At 39.1% G+C, this 26067-nt stretch overlaps 1 protein-coding gene across 2 annotated transcripts; it reads right to left on the bottom strand.

Moving 5' to 3' along the window:
* Nucleotides 1-5178: 5178 nt before the first annotated feature.
* tmem38a.S (transmembrane protein 38A S homeolog) lies at nucleotides 5179-26066 on the bottom strand. 2 transcript variants are annotated; one of them, XM_018243728.2, is made up of 8 exons: nucleotides 25987-26066; nucleotides 20419-20486; nucleotides 18180-18260; nucleotides 9463-9619; nucleotides 9009-9193; nucleotides 6595-6682; nucleotides 6145-6262; nucleotides 5179-6027 (listed from the first exon to the last, which is right to left on the bottom strand). In XM_018243728.2, the coding sequence occupies exons 3-8, from the start codon at nucleotides 18187-18189 to the stop codon at nucleotides 5812-5814; spliced, it is 774 nt and encodes a 257-aa protein (XP_018099217.1). In that variant the 5' UTR covers nucleotides 18190-18260; nucleotides 20419-20486; nucleotides 25987-26066; the 3' UTR covers nucleotides 5179-5811. The 2 variants fall into 2 exon arrangements, with proteins under 2 accessions (XP_018099217.1, XP_018099216.1); XM_018243727.2 differs by lacking the exons at nucleotides 18180-18260; nucleotides 20419-20486; nucleotides 25987-26066 and adding an exon at nucleotides 16661-16930.
* Nucleotide 26067: the final 1 nt, after the last annotated feature.

The following is a 26067-nucleotide window of genomic DNA, read 5'->3' as shown; positions in this document are numbered from 1 at the left end:
TCTCTTTCCACTGGGCTCCTTATAGAAACAGCTGGCCCAAAGTACACAAATAAAATTATTTTTAACAAATCAGACATTTGCATCACTGGTTGATTTCCCTAATCCTTTTTTATGAAGCTTTAGCATTATGCACTCGACCCATTATCAATATATTTAAGACAAGAGACATTTTGTGCATACTGCTACTGAAAAATGCCTTATCCTTTAAACAAAACAGGGATTGTTTGTCCATATATTGCAATATATTTAAGATGGCCAACTAAATTGTGGATCTGCCGCCTCTTGGAAACAGAGTAAGCAAGGATTCTTTTCTGTATCAAAGTTTACTTTTTATCTACATTTTAGTATCTATTTTGTATCCATAATTTTTTTCGCACAGATATATTACCATGTATCCAATTTGTGTTGAACACTACTTCTGGGTTTTAGCTTTTACACTGGTATATTGCTGTCTTAGACTGACATCTAGTGGAGGAACCACAAAATGTTTTTTCATACATAATTAATTGGAATATTTGCACCAATTGCACTGTTAAGTTGTTTTTTGAAAGGAAATTGTGTATATAAACCACATCTCTGTCACTTGCACTTTATCCTTGATAAAGGCCCCAATGAGGGGCGAAACGTTGGAAACACAAGTGATGTTTGAATTAAACCATTTGAAAAACAGTTGGAGTGCTGGTCCAATTTGAACTTTGTATACTACGCTTTGACCGAGCAACCACCATTGGACAGCATACGAGTGCAGGTACTTTACATTTCAGCAAGATATATGAAGAGATCCTGTCATTCTTAGAGTCCATCAAGCGAGCATCTCCTTAAGATACGTCGTGCCTGAAGTCCAGTTAGAGCAGCCAAGCGACTTCTTGAGGCCCCATACTACAGGTACCATCAGGCTCCATTTGGTTCCTCTGCTTATTGCATCTGGCCTTATCCTGCGTATACGCCTAACCTCTACCCATATCAGTGACTGCCACCATTAGTTCCTAATTCTTGACCTTACTATCCCCATCTTGTCTCTGGTCATGTCACCAGACCACCATTGGTTCCTACCTTGGTCCCATGATTTGACCATCATAACACCAACACCCCTAGACTCTCTCCAGTAGGATAGAAGAAACAAGATGGTTTAATAAGATGGAAAGAATAAATCTAATAGAAGTTAATCTAGGAATACAGGAAAATAGCAACAGAGTATACAGTAATTTAATAAGGTGGCTAGAATAGTTAAATTTGTATTTTTTTAACAATTCTTTTTTATTAAGCAACAGGAAAGTAAAGTTACATTATAAAAATATTGTTGACACATCTGTTGTTAAGTTGCCAAATTCTACAATAAAGTTTGCAAAACAATTGGAAAAGAACAGTAGCGTCTTCATTTCTTACAATTGGTCACAAGAGGGCAGTGTAATGCAGGAATGATAAGATTGTAGAGTTCATACAAACCTTTCGAGTAAAACCAAGGAACAACGATAAACCGAGAGGGGACAATTATTTAGAGTGATCCCACCTCTGGGTCCTCAATTATCTGTTCCCAAGAATGTATGGTTAGTCCACCTGTGGATTGCCAGTGCATCGCCATTGTTTTCTTGGCATAAATACACAATATTGAAATGAAAATATGCTGGGGTCGTAATGTGATATTTCCTCCACCTGATTATGCAATAGTAGTACCCTAGGCTTCATCAGTAGGGCTATGTCAGTTTTTACTTGAATCAACTGGGTTACCTTCTTCTAAAAGGAATGGATTATGGGGAATCTCCACACCATGTAAATAAAGTCAACTAGGGAGTGGTTGCCCCTGGGGCATTCCTGACTCACAGTAGGGTTCATTTTATGTAGCCTTTGTGGTGTTAAATATAACCAGTGGAGGTAGTTTAGTTTTGTCATTCTGTTTTTGTATTTTAGTCTACAGGTGTAATATTAGTACGTGGTGCATATTTGGATTAAATATTGGGTTATAAGGACTAGCTATTGAGGGTCAGGTCCAAGTAGAGCTTATGCTGATAGGTGACACTTAAGGTGGCCATACACGGGCGGATAAAAGCTGCCGACAGACCGTGTCGGCAGCTTATTGGCCCGTGTATGGCGCCCCCCGACGGGCTTCCCCGAAAGTCGGCCAGATCTCGATCGGATTGTACGAAAAATCCAGTCGGATCATGGCCGCATCTATTCGTTGATGCGGTCCCACGATCCGACCGCCCATTACTATTCGTTAGGATCTGATCGTTGGGCCCTAGGGCCCACGATCGGATCAGCCCGATATTGCCCACCTCAAGGTGGGCATATAGGGGAGAGATGCGGTCGTTTGGCGACATCGCGACATACTGAACCAAATCCAACCCCTAATTTGCATATGCATATGCAAATTAGGGGCTGGAAAGGAAAAAGCGGAAACATTTTTTTACTTCCTTATTTTGTGAAAAAAGTCATGTGATTTCCTTCCCACCCCTAATTTCTGATGGGATTTCTCATCATAGAAGAAGCCAAGAGACGACTGAAGATATAATGGTGCTTGGGGCACATATTTATTTCCTTTAGCTTGATTCAACCTCTTCTGCTATGCACCTAGCCGGGAATGAGATGTCATTGTGTTCCTGAGTTTCATACTATTCATTGGGGGAGGGTAAAATGGTCTTTCTGTGCTCTCTTTTTCTCTGGGCTGGTGTAGTTTTTCATGCCCACTGCCTCCTTCACCATAGTGGCTGTATATGTGTGTGATGGCTGTATATTGTGTAATATAATGTACACTTTAGGGTAGAACTCCAACGGCGATTTCCGCGCTGTGCAAAAAACACAGGCGTCATGTCGGATGCAACAGAAATAAGGTAAGAGATGGAAATGTCGGATGACACTCTTCTGATTCTGATTGTGTACCTGCTGGCCTGTGACCTCAACTACGCTTCTGCTCCTGAAATTGTACCATATTGACCTGGCCTGTCTTGACCTCGCTCTTTGTTCTCCGTTCCAGTTATACGTTATGGTTCCCTTGCCTGCCCACAGCTTCCCCTTGGTCTCTAGTGTTAAAGGAATTGTTCAGTGTAAAAGTAAAAACCGGGTAAGTAGATAGGCTGTGCAAAATAAAAAATGTTTCTAATATAGTTAGTTAGGCAAAAATGTAATGTATAAAGACTGGAGTGACTGGATGTCTAACATAATAGCCAGAAGACTACTTCCTGCTTTTCAGCTCTCTTGGTTTCCACTGACTGGTTACCCTGGTTCGCAGGCAGTAACCAATCAGAGACTTGAGGGGGGCCACATGGTTCATATCTGTTGCTTTTGAATCTGAGCTGCATGATGAGGATCAATTACAAACTCACTGAACAGTTATGTACCATGTGACCCCCCTTCAAGTCGCTGACTAACTCAGAGTTAGAGAGATGAAAAGCAGGACGTTGCATTCTGCCTATTATGTTAGACATCCAGTCACTCCAGCCTTTATACATTACATTTTTGGCTAACTAACTATATTAGAAACATTTTATTTTGCACAGCCTATCTATTTACCCAGTTTTCACACTGAACTGTTCCTTTAAGAGGTGGCATCTGAGTAGCAGAGCGCTCCTACTGAAGTCAAAGGTGGCTGCTATGAGCCGAGACCAGGACCTTTGGGTTTACTTTGGGTTTTGGGATACCATATGTTACAGGTCTCAGTCATGGCATGAGGATCAACCAGGGCCTGCTCCATGACAGGGTTTGACCATTTTTAATCTACTGCACTCTTTTACACACATACCAAGTATTTCCTAGTCCACTGACCAATTTTTGTATTTCTCCTCAATAATATCCTATCTCAAATAGTATATAGAACTTCAGCAATCTCTGCTTATATAAACACCAGAACAACAACCTGACTCTAAATGTCGAAAAGACTAAAGAAATGGTTGTTGACATTAGAAAAAACTCACCTACCATTATTCATCGATGGCTTCCCAGTTGAGATAGTCAACAGTGTGAAGTTCCTAGGAGTAAATATGGCAGTTGACCTCTCCTGGACCCTAAACACCAACTCTATTACAAAGAAAGCTCAACAACGCCTCCACTTTCTACGGAAGCTAAAGAAAGCCAGTCTTCCCCCATCGATTCTCACAACATTGTAAAGAGGCACCATCGAGAGTGTGCTCTGCAGCTACATCACACTATGGTTTGGAAACTGCACTGTCGCACAACAAAAATCTCTGCAGCGGATTGTGAAAACTGCAGAAAGGATCATAGGAGAACCTCTCCCACCCATCTCCCAACTTTACCGGAAACACATTATACAACTATCAAATATCTGGAAGAAGGTTCCACTGCATTAAAACTAAATAATATTGTAAAACTAACTTTCGATACGCTGTATAACTGTATATGGTCTGTATTGACAAATAAAGGAATCTTGTATAGAGCCTACTTCCCCCCCAAAAAAATAATACTGGTTGGCTGTATGTTCTTGGTCAGTATCTTCTATAACTTTCTAACAAGGTATACGACTCTAGGAGGGGAATGTAATTCCGTTGTTTATCGCTGCTCGCACAAATCATTCACTCATCAATGCTTATTATTGCTAAGCAAAGGTTATCGTTAACACCTGCTCTGGAGTTTCGTTAAATAATTTTGTCACCAAAAAATCCTTTACAATTGTGAAATTTTATTACATACGTTGCAAATGTTTGCAAAAGACATTTGTTTGCAAACTTTGAAAGTAAAGTAAAAATTTTGGTTGCTAACATTCAGAAAGGTGTTTGAGAACTTTTTTGCTACTAAAATTACATATTATATTCCCCATATATTTTGATTATATTTATGAAAATAGAATTGATTTGGAAAGTCCAGTGTTTCCTATAAGTAGCAATACCAAATATGTATAGTCTTATGGAGAGTTGACTTACCACACTACCAAATATTCAAAACACTGCTTTTATATGCCATAAAAAGTACATTTAACCCAGAAAATCATATAAAACATCGTCTTCTGAACAGTTGGATGCCAGGATGCATAGGAGTAGCAAAAGATGCACCTTGTAAACACCCCAAAAATACAGAATATATGGATTGTTATGTTGTTTCATGGCTGATAGACAAGCTCTCTCTCATCATTGTCTAAATTAAACAGATTTGTTACATATGATCCCCAGGAGCTTTGTAGTATAGGGTAGTGTTCTGGCAGTTCCATAAAAAATGATTGTGAAACAAAACCCTTCTCAATATTTTTATTCTTGAATAAACAAATGTATCGGAATATTTTAAAAAGACTGTATTCTTTTCAGAGGGTTCTGGTCTAAAAAAAGGCTAAGTTAAATTAAAGATTATATAGTAGTTTTATTTTGTATCCATTTTTGAATCAAAAGTTTGTAAAGTATTTCTGTATTTAATTTTTAATGACTGTAATGACTGCTTAATATAAAGCAGGTATAAGCTACACATCGGATTCCTCATATTGCCCATACCTCATATAACTACCACTATAGGCATGCTAGTCTTAATATCTAAGGCAGACTTATCTTATAACTTATTTTATAAAACTAGTTCCAGTTCTGTAATCACTAAGAATCTTGACAGTTTATTCTACATTGCATGGCCACATTTGAAACCAATATGACCCTGAAGTAAAATGGCTTCAACATCTATTAAAACAGTATTTAACCATCAGGAGATGTGAAAGCAGATTGTGAATGTCCTCTAAGAAACCATGTAGTCAATGTGGTAGATATTATTAATTATGTGCAAGGAACCCCCAATGTAAGCAGACTGGTATGTTATTATGTATTATGTATTATTCAAATAACACTTCATCCAGAGCTGTGCTACTTTAGATGTCTTCTCTTGTTATTACTCAGCTTTCTTTGTTTTCCTCTTTCGTGTTCCCTCATTGAGTTCCTCTTTGGATTTTGCAGCTGAATGGGATACGTCATGGTCATCGTGATGGTGATGATGGTCACTGTGGTCATCGTGATCACCGTTGGCAGAACCAAAAAGTACAAAACAGATACCAGACTCGAATATAGCAAATGGGGAGCCATGAGAGTGAGTGGCTGTCATGTAGATCTGTATTAGGGCAAATTAAGTAAGACAAAGGTTTTATTAAGATTATGGTTCTTTAAAATGGCATAGATGATCAAACTTATATTATAATAAAGTAAACAAGTTGATTTGTGCCCATACCTTGCAGACTGCCATGAAGAGAGTGAAGAAAAAGATGAGATAGGCTTTGGAGATGGGAAGCCAATGAGCCTGTTGTAAGGTGAACAGGATAGCTCCATACAGACTGGCCTTAGTTGGACTGAAAAACAAAAAATAAGTGAAACAACAGTAGGTTGGGAAAAGTACAGGATAATTGCTCTGGTAGTGACGGGCGATTAAATTCGACGGACACAATTTTGCTCAGAATTTCCACGTTTCGCTGCAAGCGAATTAATTCTCAGGTGAAAAATCCACTGCGGCAAAAAAAAAATAGACGCGCGTCAAAATTGGCGCCCGCATGAAAGTTGTCACGCCCGTCGAGTTTAATGCATTTGGACCGAATCGGCATGCATATAAAAATTGACGCTTGTGTCAAAATGCGTTTTGCGATTAACTATGCTCTGGAGCTGCTGTTTAATATAACATACTCACAAAGACATATGGAGAATCTCATTTGTCTCTGGCTTCCAGACTCCACGCAAGAGCTGCTCCAGGTTGGACATCAAGGCCACTCCAGAGCCTGAAAGAAATGCAATGACAAGCATTCAAATTGGCAGTTGATTCAATTATTCAGTTATTGCAGGGGTGTCCAAACTTTTTGCAATGAGGGCCAGATTTAGTGAGGTGAAAATGTGTGGGGGCCGACCATTCAGCCTGACATCCATTCCGAGGTAGCTATCTTATGATCAGGATCATTCACTCTTGGAGATGGACGCATTCACAGCGTTTAGGAAGTGGAGAAGTGGAGCCTGTTTGGACTTATTGTCCGCGCCTCATTTAGACAAGGAATCACGTAGCCGTAGCAGTAATATGTGGGCACATGATTAGTGAAATGATCGTCTATACTGCTGCCTGTATGCTGATGGTGTTGGCAAGAGACCTATACTGGCACGTAGTGATGCACCGCTCTCGCATATATCTTTAGTTCACTGTACTGGCACGTCAGTACGTCTATTGCACCTTCAGTCTTAAAGACGTATGCGAGAGCGGTGCATCACTACGTGTCATTACATGTCTATTGCTAACACCTTCAGCACACAGGCAGCAAGTTATATGAATTATGTATATTTCTTTTTATATTTGAAAGTTTTTAAGTTGCTTAATGAACTGAAAATTCCCCAACGACTATTTTCCATGGGCACTTTTTTCATACATATTCAAATCTTTGTTATAAAAATCACTATTAAATATATGAAGAGTCAGTTATTACAGGTATGTGATCGGTTATCTGGAAACCTGTTACCAAGGAAGCTCCGAATTACACAAAGGCTGTCTCCCATAGACTCCATTATATCAAATAATTGAAATTTTGAAAAATTTTCTTTTTCTCTGTAATAATGAAAAAGTACTTTGTACTTGATCCAAACTAAGATATAATTAATTCTTATTGGAAACAAAATCAGTCTACTGGGTTTATTTAAAGGGGTTGTTCACTTCTGAGTCAACTTTTTAGTATGATGGAGAAACTGATATTCTGAGACAATTTGCAATTGGTTTTAATTTTTTTTATTAATTGTTGTTTTTGAGTTATTTAGCTTTTCATTCAGCAGCTCTCCAGTTTGCAAATTCAGCAATCTGGTTGCTAGGGTTCGAATTACCCTAGCAACCATGCACTGATTTGAATAAGAGACTGGAATATGAATAAGAGAGGGCCTGAATAGAAAGATGAGTAATACAAAAGTGAAAGTCACAATAAATATGTAGCCGAATTTTTTCAGATGGGGTCAGTGACCCCCATTTGAAAGCTAGAAAAAGTCAAAAGAAGGAAGCAAATAAATGAAAACTATATAGAAGTAAAAAATCAAGGCCAATACTAGAAGTTAACTTTAAGGCATTTAATGTTTACATAATTCTCTAGTAGACTTAATGTATGAATATCCAAATTACAGAAAGATCTCTTATCCGGACCCCAGGTTCTGAGCATTCTGGATAACAGGTCCCATACCTGTACCATAATTTGTAAATTAAGCAATGTTGCATGTAAAAGTGCCACTGTGCTGTAAATAAACTCTTTCAACCTGACAGAATTTATTATCTGGTGACTTGATGGGTTTCTGGGCAGGTCGACAACTTAAAGTCAAACATTCCCTGCTAATCAGGTAGTGCAACTTCAGAACAGGATGCAGTTTAAATTACTCTTTGATTAGAATAATTTTCTTTAGAGGTATAATAGATGTCCTTAGATTTAAGAGAAGTTTAAAAATGTATTAGTACAGTAAATTTGACTTTCAGAACCACAGGATATTGATTAAAGGAGTTTTTGATTAAAATGTTTTTCATCAGGTTTCATCAGTATTACTATAAGTGTCCCTGTATGTCCTTAGTTTTCAGAAAAGCTAGAATATATCCAAGGTCTGATACATTTTATCCCTGAATTCCTCTGTAGAGAACATTCTCTCTTCAAAATGAAACTGATACTTTTGGAGCACTAGAACATTTTTCAGTCTAATTTATTCCTGGCATTTAAGGGACAATGCCGAAGACTGGTGACGTTTTGCATTTCAATTTGTGCCTGTATATTTTGTAGGCACTGAGAGCCCATATCTGCATGGTTTCTATGTATATAAGTTTTTAAAAAAAATAACGCTTCAAGATGGTCGAAGTTCCAGTGCCTAGGACAGCACTGGACCCAAACTACAACACTGAGTGCTGATCAGGTGAATAGTTCTTTAGAAAGTTCACCTTGAAGGCAGCGCTGATTGCAATCTGTGCAGTCCAATGGTTTACATTTATCAGACATGGCCCTGATTTTTAAGAAGATCCAGTAATCTTAAACTAAGGACACACTTATATGGAAAAAACTGAGATTGAACACAGATCACAGTATTGTTGGATTTAGATCTCACCTTTTACCCATCCGATCAGTACCATGATAACCCAGCCATGATGGTATTGATGGTGGGCGTGATGGATTCCAATGGCAATCTTGCGAACTCGAACCACTTCCTTCATTCCAACGAGGACAAGCTTCACAGGCAAGAAGCTAACAATCTTGTAGAAAATATTTAAGGGGCAAAAGAAAGTCAAGTACCTAGAGTGTAGGAGAGAAAGAGTGATTACGGACATTTAAAAGAGTGATTACGGACATTTAAAAGAAACACACCTTTATGTACATTAGATATAGAGGTATGGAATATATACAGTAATCTGAAATGCTTGGGACTTGGGGCTGAAAATGAAATCCAGCAATTCTGAGCTTTCTATGTATCAGAATTCTATAACAGAGATCCCACACTTGTACTACAGAGATAGGCACACATTTATGAAGCAGGATTATCCATTTGCCACAAATGCAATTACCATACAGCTGAGGCCAAAAGGATGTTGGCGTTATTGCTGAAATAGTGAATGGGAGACTCTCCTAAAAGCACATCAGCGAGAATGTAGCTTCCAAAGCAGTAGAGCATCGCACAGAGCCAGGAGGCTACTGGGCTACGTTTGGAAAGAGCCACTGCACCTGAATGAAAAAGATTGGGGAAAAAAAAAGAGAAACTGTGTCACAGAAGATAGTATAAAGTGATGAGTGCAACACTGATCAAAAGGATTAGTACTGCATCTAGAGATGCACTGAATAGTAAAACTTTTTTGGATTCCTCAACAAAAGCTTTAGCTGAATATTGAAACTAAGGATGCACCGAATCCAGGATTCGATTCGGGATTCGGCCTTTTTCAGCAGGATTCGGCCGAATCCTTCTGCCCGGCCGAACCAAATCCGAACCCTAATTTGCATATGCAAATTAGTGGTGGGGACGAAATCACGTGACTTTTTGTCAGAAAACAAGGAAGTAAAAAAATGTTCCCCTTCCCACCCCTAATTTGCATATGCAAATTAGGGTTCGGATTCGGTTCGGTATTCGGCCAAATTTTTCATGAAGGATTCGGGGGTTCGGCCAAATCCAAAAAAGTGGATTCGGTGCATCCAATTGAAACTTATTGAACATTAGGAGGGTTAATTATCAAAGTCAGATTTTTGGTCTGACTTTTAAAGGGGAAAAAACTATTTTTTCGTAGAAAAGCCTCATACACGGCCAAGAAAATATGTTGCCGGCCAAGTCAGCAGATTGTATCAGTCCCTTAGGAGCTAGTTTAGATTTGCTAATGCTTTTGATTATTGAACAGGTATTGCAACACAGAAATGTATACAATGCCTAAGACTATTGTCCCAGTAAAGTCTTATTTGGCTGCATAAAAACCAGGCCCCTGTAGTATCAGGGCATCTAGAGACTCTGTAGCAAAATAACTCCTAAGCAGACAGTTGCTAATCTGATGAAGGAGAGTTATCTGAAACTTCACAACAACTGGCAAGGGGGTGCAGTGAAGTAACAGGGAAATTACAGAAAGCTATTTTCTGGTGTGAATCTCGGCTGACACTTACTAGTGTGCTTTGCCTATTTGGAAATGCTGAAACATGCCAGTCTGTTCTTAAAATACAAGCACCTGCTTGTGTAAATTTTCAACTTCAAGCATTTGCTTACATATAGCAAATAATTGAAAGGTATGGTGTCCCTGTAATGTACAATATATGGCTTTTATTTTGAATTTAAAAAAACTCCAAATATTTATCAATCACTTAGTAAGCTCCCCCCCAGTGCAGTAGTACTATTTAGGGTGGATATTTCAAATCTAAAGCAGCACTTTTTAAGCTGATATGGCTGAAGACCCTTAAGCTGGCCATAGACGCAAAGATCTGATCATACAAATGGAGGATTCGTACGATTTTCGGACCGTGTATGGAAAGTCCTGACATTTTTCGTCCCACGGAGATCGGTCGTTTGGTCGATCGCCAGATTAAAAGATTTCTGTCGGCTGTGATAATTTCTCTGCATGTTTTGCCGATCGGACGATTTTCAGTGGGAGACTGTCACTAGCTTTGTTGGACATAACTTTTGTACGATTGCTGTCAGGGATAGAACATTGGCTGATCTGTTCTTTTACTACTTTATTTGATTGGAATGGTTAGTGGCAGGTCGGGAGATGGGGAAGTCCGATCGTTCGAATCTTTGCATCTATGGCCAGCTTAAGGCATGCAAGCATGCAGCAGCTGTCAAAATGGAATACATACATTAAAAAGGGCAAGATTCCTTGCTAAACTGGTAGAACTTTATTGTAAGTGGTGGAGAGACCGCTCAAGGTAAACAAATGATTCTGAATATGACTTTCATGTGTAACATACATTTACCAGGAATGTTGATTTCTAGAGACAGCAGCCCATTGCAGATAACATTATGGCCAATATCTCATTGGCTGGTTGGCCAGCGAGTCTGCATGTAACCCATTGTCCCCAGTGCATGCAACCATTAGAGGTGTGGCTGAGCAGCTCTGTATAAACACCACACTAAAGTTGGGGTAGTCCACTCAAATATTAATATCCCTCTTTGACACCCTTTCTACCTGAAATTAAGATATTGAGTACTGGCACAATGGACCTAGTGGTGTGTCAGTCTCCCCTTGTGTATATAATGCACAAACAAAAAGGAGTGATTTATAGTATTTGGTTCAATTAATGTGTAACTGCCTTGCCAGTCGTGAAGTGCATGGAGATGCAGTGTCCATTTCTCCTAGCAAAAATATATTTGCATTTATCAAGGCCCCTGACTGGGAGATCATCTAATCAACATCTTGAAAATACCTGTTTTACACTCAAGGGTGGAATTGAGAACCCAGCAAAACATTGAGGCAGCAACTGGTTCACCCAAAAGACCCAACCCCAAAGCACAAGAAGAATAACATTGTGTATGCAGTGCAGTGCAGAGGAGTGCTCTGATTTGTTTGTGGGAGAAAACAAACAACAGTTACACCTGATCCAGGGACTAGTCCTTGCCTTCCTCTGGATCAACTGGCAGTTAGGCAGATATAGAGGGGAAAAAAAAAAAAGTTGAACTTGATGGACGTGTGTCTTTTTTCAACCTTACTTACTATGTTACCAATGTATGGCACAGCACAGAAGAGCCAGCACTCTGGTCAGCTGTATACCTACAGCTAAAAGAAAAGAGACACACGTTTGAAGACTGCCAAGTCCAGTTTCTAGACCGGGAGAGCGACTGGTTCAGAAGAGGTGTTAAAGAAGCAATATGTATAAAAACTGAAAAACCAAATTTGAATAGAGGCGGGGGGGTGCGACATCTATCATCTGCTACATGCAATGCTGTTTTGGCACCTCTCCCTGGAAGGTTTAATAACACATCCACTCTGGCTAATACAATCAACACCTAACTTCATGACATCCTTGCTGATTATGATAAACAGATTATGCTGATTGGAGCAACATTCCAGAGGATATATTCCCGAAATATAAATACTTGGATGACTGGTGAAACACTTTCAAGAAAAAAACACAGCAAGTCAAGCCAAGGTTCACACTGTGTGAAATATTCCAGCAATAGTGACAGCTGAGTGGGCAAGTAGCAGTTCTTGTTTGTACTGCATAGATATTTGCAAATATCTGCATGAATAACCCCCCTAGGCTATGCAGACTTCAAGAAGTAAAGCCGAGACAGACAGATGATCCTTGGCGTACAGTTATTTATAGGAGATGGGTCAATGGAGGAGCCAGAACAGAGACACCTGTCACTGGCTGTCTGAATTACTGATAGAAAGAAGGCAACATCCATAGGGTGTACAGTCACAAGTCATAGTTTAAAACTGCACAGAGCAGTTCCCATGCTCAAACACAGAAGAGGAGTTTGCTAGTGGTCAGAGGCTGAAATGAGCCTGTCCAGATTTCACTAGGCTGATTTGGCCACGTCTGGCCCTAGCCTAAATGTAGGCTTGCTCCGAAACATAATATTAGAGTAATGGGCTCCTGCTAAAATGCGTAATGTGTGTGGGTGTAAATGAGAGGGAAATTCGATTGTAGACTCCACCGGGGAGAGACTAATGGCAATGACTACACATTATATGTAATGTCCTGCAGATTTTGGCTCCGTTTCTGAACACATTCATCCTACACATGCTAATATATGCCATCATTTAAAAAAAGATTATGTAAATTTAATCATAGGGTACAGTTACAGTAAGATAGAAAGATAAACTGAGCAGACATAATATACTATTATAAAGGCTTCTTAGGCAACATTTTAAATTTTCAAGGGTGGGATTAATAACTGACGGTCTTATCAGACTCTCTCCATGTGATGTGGGACCCTTTATTGCATCTGATAATGATAACAACTAGAGGTGTAGCACAGGCAGATAAGGGACAACTTAATCTTGCTTTATCCTGCTTATTGTTTCTCGCAGATTGTATCATTAAGGAGAAAGTATGGCTTGCATACACAGAACTACGTTTGTTTGTACAAGCATTTAGGCAGGGGGTGCCCAACCTTTTTTACCCGTCAATAACATTCAGATGTGAAAAGAGTTGAGGAGCAACACAAGGATGAAAAATGTTCCTGGGGTAACAAATAAGTGCTGTGATTGGCCATCTGGTAGCCCTTATGTGAACTGCCAGACTACAGGAGGCTCTGTTTGGCAATAACACTTGTTTTTATACAACCAAAACTTGCCTCCAAGCCAGGAATTCAAGAATAAGCACATGCTTTGAGGCCACTGGGACCAACATCATAGGGGTTGGTGAGCAACATGTTCTTTGCAAGCCACTGGTTGAGGATCACTACATTTAGGCATAGAAGATTAAGCTTCCTTTTTTATTGCCTTGGCAGACAAAAAAAGCCACTATCAATTTATGATCATCATGGAAGTTACTCCTCCAACATATTTTAAGCAACTAAATAACAGTAAAGTGTTCTGGCATATATAAATAACTATAGGGGTGAAGTTCTGGGCATACATGATTATCAATAACATGAGCACAGGCAAGGTTACCATGCATCACATTATGTTTACTCTACACAAATGCCTGTAGAGTGTCATTTGTTGTGTTTGTGTGAGTGTGTGCAATTTAATTGCCAATCAGGGCACCTTGTTTACATAGTAACATAGTAACATAGTAAGTAAGGTTGAAAAAAGACACATGTCCATCGAGTTCAACTTTTTTTTTTTTTATAACTACCTATCTGCCAGTTGATCCAGAGGAAGGCAAAAAAAACCATCTGAAGCCTCTCCAATTTGCCTTAGAGGGGGAAAAATTCCTTCCTGACTCCAAAATGGCAATCGGACTAGTCCCTGGATCAACTTGGACTATGAGCTATTTCCCATAACCCTGTATTCCCTTACTTTGATTTTGACATTGATTGCATTTTTACATAACTATTATACTTTATTTATATAGTGCCTACATATTCCACAGAGCTCTACATTGATTATACATACATCAGTTCCTGCCCCAGTGGAGCTTACAATCTAAGGTCTCTATCACACATACATTATGCTTACATTTTTTAAGAGTCACTTATCCTATTTGTATGTATCTGGAGTGTGTAAGGAAAACAGAGTACCCAAAAGTACCCATGCAAGCATTGGGAGAACATACAAACTTCTAGCAGATAGTGCCCTGGATCATTGGATCAATGCAATGCTAACCACTGTGCCATCATTGCAAAAATATGCCCCCACTTGCTGAGTCATCTTCAAAACATTACACCACTCATCCAAATGGCTTTTTCAGTTGAATTTAAAAAGCCACTCAGATGAGTGATACAATGTTTTGAAGATAACTCAGTCAAGTGCAGTTGTTTTAGACTTATCACTGCGAGATACTGTATATTGGGACCTGGATGAATGAACACCGTCATAGACATATGCTTGCTGACACAGATACAGCATTAAGTGATAAATTACAATGAATGAAAAACTGTAAGTATTAATTTACGCATTATGTGTAATTTTTAATTTAAGCATTAGAACTACATCTATTTTACTTAAAAGGGATGGTATGGCCCCAGATAATGTTTGTCTTATGGCACTGGATTGCTGTATAATGTTATTTCCTAAGAACATCCACCCAATCAGATATAGACCAAGGCCTCTGCATTCAGTAAACCCAAGTCCACGTGTTTGGGTATGACGGTGACGCTGTATGAATACAAGCAACCACGTGGCCCTGGAAACCACATAGCACATGTTTTTCACTCAGGGGGAAGAGGTGAGAAATCTGCCTGAGCTGGACCAAATAGTGTTGGTGCCCAAGGCAATATTGCTTGGCCCAGAACATGCCAAGATGTAGCAATTCAGCAGTTGTCCAGTAGGAAACAGCAGGTCAGGTTGGAAGGCAGTAAATCCATTGGCCAAGTGATCGTGCCTACAAAACCACTGCATTTACCAGCATGTCTTAACTAAATAAGCTCAATTCTGTGCAGAATTCAATTCATATTTAAACGAGATGATACAGCTTGATTGAATCTAAAAATGTTGACCTCCAGTGTGCACCCAACTTGTGTACATTTCCACTTTCCATTCAGGTTCAGTCAGAATATACATACCCCACTCAGTGGGGCAAATTTACTAAAGGACGAAGTGACTAACACAGGCGAAAATTCGCAAGCGTGACGTCATTTCGGAACTTCGCCGATTTACTAACGGCCGCAGGAATAACATCGTTAGAGACAGACGCTAGCGATCATTCCCACGCTATCGCCATGCGAATTTTCGGTCTGGAATTTTAGGGAATTTGCGCCACTGACTGCTGTTGATATGATTTTTAAGGGAATGATTGCATGCTTTAATATTTAGGCTCTCCAAAGTTGTGGTGTTCTGCAAATCTGTTGCGCGGGTTAATGTGGAAAGGCACCCAATCCCATTGACATAAATTGCATCTGATTTAAATGGACATCAACAAAGTAAAATGTGAGCAGCTATATGTGATTGCGTATGAAATTGTAATAGAACATGCAAAGATAATACAGAACAGCAGGATGCTGGCCTCTTGACTGACCATATTCACCAGTTAATTTATCACCAATACAATTAATATGGTGCAGCATTTAATCAGCAAGCCTATAAAAATGTACCATGCAGATATATACAGGTATGCCATTCATAATCAGGAAACCCGTTATCCAGAAAGCTCTGAATTACAGGAAGACCTTTTTCTCTGTAATAATAGACCAGTGCCTTATATTTGATCCCAACTAATATAATTAATCCTTACAGCAAGCAAAACAATCCTATTGAGTTGATTTAATGGTTAAATTATTTATAGTTGACTTAAAGTCCAAATTACATAAAGACCCCTTATCGGGAAAACCATAGATCCCAAGCATTCTGGCTAACAGATCCTATACCTGTACGCCAAATTAAGGGGAAAGGTGATGAAAAAACAGGGGCTTGAGGCACTCGCAAACCCCTGTGTAAATATTTCAGTAATCTGAATACTTATAGGAGAGTAAAGTAATACTTCACAAATTGTGTTCCCTTTGTAAGATCTCTATATCCATAAAAGGCTAATCCCCCAGCTGGTCCAAGATGAGCAAGTTTCTAAGAAAGAAAAGAGCGCAACACAAACCAGAAAATAACAGATTTGAATGTGGATCTCCCAAGCTGTGCCAAGAAAGCAGAAGCTTGTACCAAACACATCAGAGTTGTTGCATGCACCACTCACCTGGTTCATATTTCAGGTACAAAATGGAGATGATATAATAGGCCACATCGAACAGAGGGAAAACAGGCAATTTGGAGAAGGAGACAGCCAGGTCATCAAGGCTGAGAGCAGATAACAGCTCCATTCTGTGCTAGTGTCCCCTCACTGTTGCGGCACAGAAAGCAAGATGCAGAAGGGACCTGCACTACTGAGTTGGTTATTTAGGGGATCTGACAAGCAGCTCATGTAGGATTCCCTGTCCCCACACCTCCCCATTTACTGTAAAAATAAACTCACTGCTGTGCCTGCTATATTTAGATGCCTTCAGTCTCAGAGAGGCCACACCACTGGGTGCTTGGAGGGAGGGGTGTAGCTGTCAGTGTAGGCAAACTCTCCAAGTGATAAAACATGATGGCAGATAAAAAGCAACTGTTCCACCCAAACCACGTTTTTGACTACGGAGCCCGATACTCATGTTGCATTGTAATTTTGCTCTGAGGAACGCTACCAGTTCCTAGCAGTCTCAATTACAGAGCAGCAATAGTAGTCTTTCCTTACAGGGGTTAAATCAGGGGTGCCCAAAAGGTAGATCGGGATCTACCAGTAGACTTTTAGCTGGTGATCAGTAGCTCTCAAGACTCAACAAACAGTTTGTTTAAATCGCCCTCCTATTCATGCTTTTCATTCCAATTTTTATTATGTTACGATTACATAACAAATATAACAATATACATTTTCTCATAAATCAATATTTAAGTAATATTTTCCATGGAACAGAATGCTAACAATATTTTATGGATGTAGATCAAAATGGGACGTCACTAAAAGTAGACCTCACATTAGTCAAGTATGGGCACTGGGTTAAATGATCCTGTATATTTAATTTCAGATTGTATTTAAATCCCTGTTTTTTATACATGTGTTTATCCTGTGCTTCTGCAATTCCCCATGTTTTCCAAGATATTGTTTTTTTATTTTTATAATGACACTGTAAGGCAGGTGTCAGTGGGATGCTGGGATTTATTTTCCCCTCAAGGATCACCAATGATGCTACAGGCCCTGAACAAGAGACATCTCTATCTTATACTTAAACCTGTACAAGATACCCTTGCCCCATAAAAAATGGGTATACCAAACTCTTCTGTATGTGAAAGTTTCCATGAAAGAAAAACTGGAAAAAAAAATCTCAGGTATATAACAGATAGTTTATTCATAAATAAAAACAATGGTAACAGAATAAAAATGTATTCAGTTATTTTCATTGTATATATGATTAAGCCATGGGTTATTATAGAAACACATTTGATAAATGTACACCACTGGAGAAGAAAGTGGACGTTTTTATGCCACCAGACTAGCTGTTTACACTTTATGAAAAGAAGGTAAGTAAAAGAGCAATCAATGTGGTCTATGCTGTCCTAGTAATGTCCATACATATTATTATAGCTAATCTCCAAAAGGTGTGGCCCCCATATAAGAACTGTAAAATTAATTGCCTTCTCACTTCCCTTGCTAATAAGGATTCTAGCAATATGCTTACTGATATACATGCTGGTTCCTCATTGGATCTTGGTTAAAGGCACTGACAAAGCTCAGCATGGAAGTGACTTGGCACAAGGACCTGCATGTGAAATAAGCCTTAATTAATTTAATAAGACAAACATTTGAAAAAACAATTCTTTAGTACACAAGGAAAATTGAAAAGTCAATATGTCTCGTACCAGATAATTGTCCAGCACTAATAAGCTATGAGATGTGAACTCCAGTCACTACTAAAGCCAAATCCACAAAGGAAATGGGCAATTTTGTATTCAATCCCCCTTTTGAGGCTTACAATTTAGTCAGGGGCCCCCTCTATTTCATAATGTTACAGATATAGATACATATTACTGTATACTTCGTGCCAGCATGCTAGCAACAATGTCTAGAACAGAAATTAAATCCCATGCTAAAACTCCTGGAATATTTTAGAGAGCAAATTAACAATGAGGGGGCACTTGGCAGGTGCCTGCTAAAGGGCCCTCTGACTACCCCATGTCCAGATTTGCGTGCTTCCTGGTGCCCAGGATCGCCCTCTTGTTTCTATTCTGCTCGTCCCTCCTCTGTGAGTGACATCACTGCGAGAGGTGGCCATCCGGGTTGCCTAGGGCACCCATGTTTGGAAGTACAATCCATGGTCCCATTTAGCAGACCAGAACCCTAAGGATGTTATGCCTATGCCCCTGTATTGCTGACCCAGGTACCTTTCTAGTTTCTTGTCATAGGGCTATTAGGATTGCATTTGGAGGCTAAGTTCCATATTGATGTGTATATATGGGAATGTTAAATAATTACAAGCAACTGGGCAATACTATGCAAATTGATGTTGCCCAAGAGACTTGATTTCACATCTTTAAAGTAATAGAATGTTTTTAAAGCACTCTGCAGTTCACTAGCACTAAGGAATGGGGCAATCTCATTGGTAAGGTTATGAATTTGGGGTAAACAAAAGGCTGCAAGAATCTTAGCACCTTTGAAATCTCTAATTACATGCTTTGTCCTCTGCAGGAATTTCTCCGATACTATGGAAGTCAGAATCTTATTGTTCACATAAGCAGGCCTGCAATGGCTAATTGAAGCTCAGCACCATTACAAACACCTAGGTCAGTGCTGTCCAAGTTCTGCGGTACCGAGGGCCGAAATTTTTCTGGCCTACTTAGTTGAGGGCCGATAATGGAAGCCAGTGTTGACTACCCCTTGGATAACACAGCACCCCCAGCACATGATGAAACACCTTCGGGGCCCCTAATAATAATTTATTTTCAAATGCTAACAAACCCCCCAGAACAAATACCAGGCTTATGTTCCACAGGCAGAGCAGGGCACATACAAGCAGAGAAGAGCACACACAGGCAGCGTATGGCACACACAGGCAGAGCAGGGCACATGCAGGGAGCATGGCCCAGGCAGAGCAAAGCACACACAAGCAGAGAAGGGCACACACAGGCAGAGTATGTCACACACAGGCCGAGCATGTCACACGCAGGCAGAGCAGGGCACAGGCAGGCAGAGTATGTCACACACAGGCAGAGCAGGGCACATGCAGGCAGAGTATGTCACACACAGGCAGAGCAGGGCACACACAGGGAGCATATGGAAGGCAGAACAGAGCAAGAGACAGGGAAACCTATCAGGACCACTCTAATATGTACTACATACAGTGACACGGTGCTGGTGCCCCATTAGCATTTTGTATAAAGTGTGAACAAGTGAACAATGTGGGCAGTTTCAGTCTGGGTCTCAGGTGTGAACAGTACAGGGCTGTAGGGGTGTGAACAGTACAGGGCTGTAGGGGTGTGAACAAAAGGTGTCACAAAAGTGACCAATGCAAGGGAATCACAGGTGTGAATACAGGGATTTAGTCTGAATTTGAAGTTAAAACAATTCAGGGGCCAGTTAATCTCTGTAGTGATACAATTTAAATCTTACACATGGTAAACAAACACAGCAGGTAGGTGGGGGGCCACACAAGGGGGGGGGGTCACAGGCCAGCCTTGTGTGGCAGCCCTGACCTAGGTATATGTTTTGTTGCATTTGGTCATATTCTAATTTTTAAATTCTGATTTGTTAATTACACTGGTAGGCTATTGTAGGTAGTTTTCACCCTGGATGAAAGGATGGGCCCTGAAAAGGTTTGTTGCATTCATTGTCCTAATAATTGCTATGTGGTAACAAAAAAATAACACTGAAGCCAGGGGCCTGGAATACACAGGGCTATTTCATATTTTCTGCTTATTGACCTAGTCCTCGATAAATGGAAGCCCATTCCTGTTCAGCAGTAGCATTTCTGTTGTTGTGTTACTTCATCCTGTGAAGAAAGGAGCAAATGGACACTTTCACCATATAAAGTATACAGTATATGCAAATATAGGTGATACTGTACATAAATAATCGCAGAATCTACCAATAGATGGTGCACCGACACTAGGAATGCTCTTGCTCCCTGTAAACATGCTGCTGCTATTTCCTTGCCTTTTTCTCTTTCAGATATATTTCCTCCATTTAGAGACAATTAGCAATAATTACTTCTTTTTACCCTATTATAATAGCATCCGATTTCAACGTTTACTTTCCCTCCTCCCAAATCTGCATACATGTTTAATCCCAGCACCAGATAGGAGGAGATTACTTGTAGAAATATAATGTATGTTTTAATACTATGGTTTATTCATTTATATACAGCACTTCCTTGAGTGCAGTGCCCACTAGATCCTTTTTTTTATTGAAAACAGAATAATGCGACATGTATAAAGTACAGTTATGATAGCATGGAAAATTGCATTTGGACCATAAGAAACATTTGCACAGATACTGCTTTTATTAGCAAGTAACATTACAACTAACATTAAAACCCATTCTTGCTCCAGGGTTCTCCAGTGTTAATAGTGCAGAATTCGCAAAAGGAAGCAGGTAAGATGAAGAAGCACTAATGATCACCAAAAATAAAGACCAATTGCAAATTGTATAAGAATAACACTCTACTACATCTTGCTTAAAGTTAATTTAAAGGTCAACAACTAATTATGAACTCTGTGTTTGCTGCCACAACAATACAACGGCAGCTAAAACACCCAAAATAGCTTGCCATCACTTCCCATAAGAAATGCTTTGCTTATGGCTTACAGGTGGGCACTTATAATATAGGGAAAGTGTTGCCTATAATGTGACATGTATGAGATGGCAGTGCAAAACTATGTAGCCTCCTCTCAAAGCCCAGGGAGAGGGTTTAGAATCAGGGCAGCTGTTTCTGGTGGCATTGATTGGCACCCATTCTGCCCCAGGATGACAGGCAATTTAACAAACTACTCTTTTCTACAAATGCCCATGTGTCTGACAATAGTGTGAAAACAAACATGCTCTATCTGCTCTTTTATTCAGTGTGCACAGTAGAGGAGTCAGTGTTACAGGACACACTCTGTAGTGAAACAGATGGCTCAGCTCAAATAAGTCAGTGGTTGATACAGACTATGTTGAAGGTACAGGACTCCTTATCCGTAAACCAATTATCCAGAAACTCAGAATTACTGGAAATCATTTGAATGATTCCCTTTTCTCTGTACTAAGAACACAGTACATGATGCTAACTAAGATGCATTAATCCATATTGGTAGCAAAACAATCCTATTGGGGTTTTTAATGTTTAAATGATGGTTAGCAGACTTAAGGCTTAGTGATCCACATTATGGAAAGATCCCTTATTTAAAACACCACAGATCTATAGCATTCTGGACAATATGTTCTATACCTAAAAAAATTAATATGAACAAGGCATTATAGCCTGATGGAATTCACCCTCAAGAACGAATTTTCTCAAACTCACTCTCATACGGTCAAGTAACTATGAATTGGTGAAAAAATGTAATCAATTCATATTTTTAAGAAGGTATTACGATCTCAGCCTAGCAATAATGGCTTGTAAGTTTGGAATCTGTTGTGGGTAAGTCATTTAAACGTTTGTTAAGGGATCACATTCAAGATTATGTTTTCAAAATTGCCATTATAAGTAGTAATCAGGCTCTATGATGGGCAGATTATGTTTTGATGAATTGCGTTGGATCTTGGACAGTGGAGTTGCATTTCATGCAATATACAGGTATGGGATCTGTTATCCGGAAACCTATTATCCAGAAAGCTCTGAATTACAGAAAGGCCGTCTTCCATAGACTCCATTTTATCCAAATTTTTTAAAAAAAAAATTGTTTTTCTCTGCAATAACAAAACACTACCTTGTACTTGATCCAAACAGATATAATTAATCCTTATTGGAGGCAAAACCATTCTATTGGGTTTATTTAATATTTAAAGGATTTTCTAGTAGACTTTAGGTGTGAAGATCCAAATTACAGAAAGATCCATTATCCAGAAGACCCCCAGGTCCCGAGCATTCTGGATAACAGGTCCCATACCTGTATAAGCAAATGTATTGTGAGTAATTAATTTTGTGCTAGCAAAATATTTCCTTTATTCCTAGAATTTCACTTTTTTTGCAGAATTTTTTTTTATGATTGTCATTTTGTATTAAAAAAAAAATACAAAGCATTGTATTTTGTGTACCAAAATATAAGTAGTGTTCTATGCATATACTTTTATAATGTTTCTTTATGTGAACAATGAGCCATATGTTGCATCCCGGTTCCATGGTATGCACATTTATTTGCAGAGCAGATAAATTATATATACACCGGTCCTCATCCCCCATTAACAGGTGGATTGCTGAACCTCTCAAAGACCTCTGCCCTCACATGTGTAGCAATAGCTTTTCCTGTTCATTACGACTGACATCAACAGCTGCATGGATTAAAATAAACTCAGGCAAGCATTTTATGAATAGGAGAAGCTTAAGGTCTCATACTGACGGGCATTTAGTCCTGCCTTCCTTCCCCTGTGATCAGTTTTCCTGCGTTCCACCATAGGCGAGAGCAGAATGAAACGCTGCCTTTATTTCCATATAGTGCCGTCCAAGTGCTGAACGCAGGTGGAATGCAACTTGAAAATACAGACTAATTGCATGGTGTCTGAAATACCATTGTGCATCATATTGAAAGTTAATTTCAAGGTAAACATTCTCTTTAACTATTATATTTTATACATTTCCAGAAGTGAAATTGTGGGAAGTCTATCCACACACAGAGAATATGCAGCTCACACACTTACAGATCCCACAACCACCCTCAATATACTGTAAGCTATTCTGCCAAGACAAAATGAGAAAATGGTACCTTGCGAGCATGTAGGGTTGGAGGCAATTGACATACATATCTCACGGCTATTTCTGCTTTAAATAGGCTTTAATTATCTATTGGATTAAGAGATGTAGAGCAATCGCCTTTGATTTTCCTCCAGAAATCTACTAAAACCAAATCAGAAAAAAATGCTAGCCTTTCTATAGTTTTATCTTTTATTCCTATTAAATAACATTGGGCCATGATATAACCCAGTTGACAAAATTGCTGTTAAAAATAAAATACATTAGCATCACGCATCGGTTACAATGGCCTGGCTACTAAAATACCGGCAGGATTGCAAGACTCATATGTTGTTAATTTAGCGGACACCCCAACACCAAAAGCCTGTTACTATCTTATTAAGCCTCATCTGAGTCTTTTTTGCATATGTTCTGAATAAAGCCAACTAAATGAATAGTGGCTTGGAAATTAACTAGTTGAATTGAGCTTGCAGGCATATTACAATTAACATCCAGGGGGTATGTGCACTTTAATCATTAGCATTCAAAATAATTGGTAATGAAATTGCACTGTGTAACTCCATTTATAGTAGAATTAAAAAAGTTCCAAATGAGGCTTAGTAGTTTACTGCCTTTCTTTCATGGTGCTAATATTAGGAGTAATGGATAGCACACCCAATTTAGAAAAAAATAAGTAAATTTATTACAAAAAAGAATCATAACAAAAAATAAAAATTATACAAAAAAAGTTGGTGAGCCCAGCGCGTTTCGACCTTAAGGGTCTTCCTCAGGGGCACAAATAATAAAAAAAACAAAAAAAAAAACAGTTTTTATGATTTTTTTTGTAATAAATGTACTTATTTTTTTCTAAATTGGGTGTGCAATCCATTACTCCTAATATTGCAGCTTGACTTGGAGACCCTTATGGGGAGTCCCCTATGGATTAGCATCCCTCAGTTTGATTTAAGGGTGTGCGCCTTCTGTCTTCATTTTGTATTTTCTTTCATGGTGCAGCAGTTCTGGTTTTCTTTATGGCTCAGAATGTAGCTATCTTTAGAAAAGAACATAGTGGTAATTCCCTGGTGTAACTCTAGGGGACCCCCTATGAATTTGTGCACTTCCCTGGTGACCCGCCATTACAGCCAAGGCCCCCACAGTTATTCGAATGTGCTTCATCTTTTAAGCCAGTCATTATATAATTGTGAGATAAGAACATTCTGAATGGCAATATAAACAATGCAGCTGTAAGTCTAAAATGCATAATCTTATGAAGAGTAGGCAGAGTGCTTCCTAGCTTTTCAAATGAATTCAAGCACAGAGCCCAAACTAGGGCTAAACATTAAAAATGAAACCGCATTATCTGTAGTAAACACTGTTCATTGACACATGCTGCATTCTGACAGCAGACTCACTGTTAATTCCACCAGTTCTCAGAAGACAGAAAACCCCATGCCTTTAGTGGGTAGTCCTAGTACTTAAATAGCACTCTCAGAATCCCATGTTAATGGGACCCCTGAAAGTAGTGCTGTCCTTCAGCCTTGTCAATCACTAATAAGTAAGTAAAAACAAAACACAAAAATAAACCAGATAAGTAATAATAGGGGCTGATGATCATGCAGCTGCTTGCAAGCACAAACTAATAACTAATAAAGGGGTGGTTCACCTTTATGTTAACTTTTAGTATGTTCTAGAATGGCTAATTGTAAGCAACTTTTCAATTGGTCGTCATCATTCATTTATTCTAGTTTTTGAATCATTTGCATCTTTCTTCTGACTCTGTCCAGCTTTCAAATGGGGGGTCACTAGGGTTGCCACTTGGCAGGTAAAAATTACCGTTTATTCCAATGTTATTAATAGGTAAAAAAAGATAAATATATAGGAAGACTGGTATTTTTTTCCCCCAGAAAAGGTGGCAACCCTAGGGGTCACTGACCCCATCTAAAAACAAATGTTCTGCAAGGCTACAAATATATTGTTATTGCTACTTTTTATTAGTCATCTGTTTATTCGGGCCCTCTCTTATTCATATTCCAGTCTCTTATTCAAATCAATGCATGGTTGCTAGGGTAATTTGGACCCTAGCAACCAGATGGCTGAAATTGCAAACTGTAGAGCCGATAAATAAAAAGCTGAATAACTCAAAAAACACAAATAATAAAAAATGAAACCCTCTTGCAAATAGTCTCTGAATATCACTCTCTACACGTTACCTAAAAGGTGAACAACCCCTTTAAGGCCCTGGTGCGCTCTGGCATGTGCATTTACATTTTTTTGTGTTAAAAAGCCAATGTTCCTGGCATTTTGCGTCTCTAAAAAGATGCCAGAGTTTGTATCCTCTTATTACTGCCAGTTTAGACATATTAAAACAGGACAACGGAGGAATGATAACATCCATTTAAGGATATGCGAAGAAGTAAACAAGTGTACAGGGTTACACGTAAAAACATATAATCCCAAGGGACTGGAGTGGCAAATTGTTCGGCACGCCTCAGTAACTACAAATAATTTCCTAACCCTAGCGGACACTCCCCTTTTTTACACAAAATAAGTAAAAACACGGAGTACTTTCGTGAAAGGTGAATAGATCATTATTTCCAGTCTCTCAGGCATCCCCTATATTTACCTCATTCGCGGCTACAGGAACTACACAAACTACAATCGCCCGCTCACTCCAAAAGGTTATATTTGTATCACGTGTTAATCG

The sequence above is a fragment of the Xenopus laevis genome, chromosome 1S (genome assembly GCF_017654675.1).
Source record: "Xenopus laevis strain J_2021 chromosome 1S, Xenopus_laevis_v10.1, whole genome shotgun sequence".
NCBI classification, from domain to species: Eukaryota; Metazoa; Chordata; class Amphibia; order Anura; family Pipidae; genus Xenopus; species Xenopus laevis.
The sequence above is the reverse complement of the archived record's forward strand: the minus strand, read 5'-3'. Positions and strand labels throughout refer to the sequence as shown.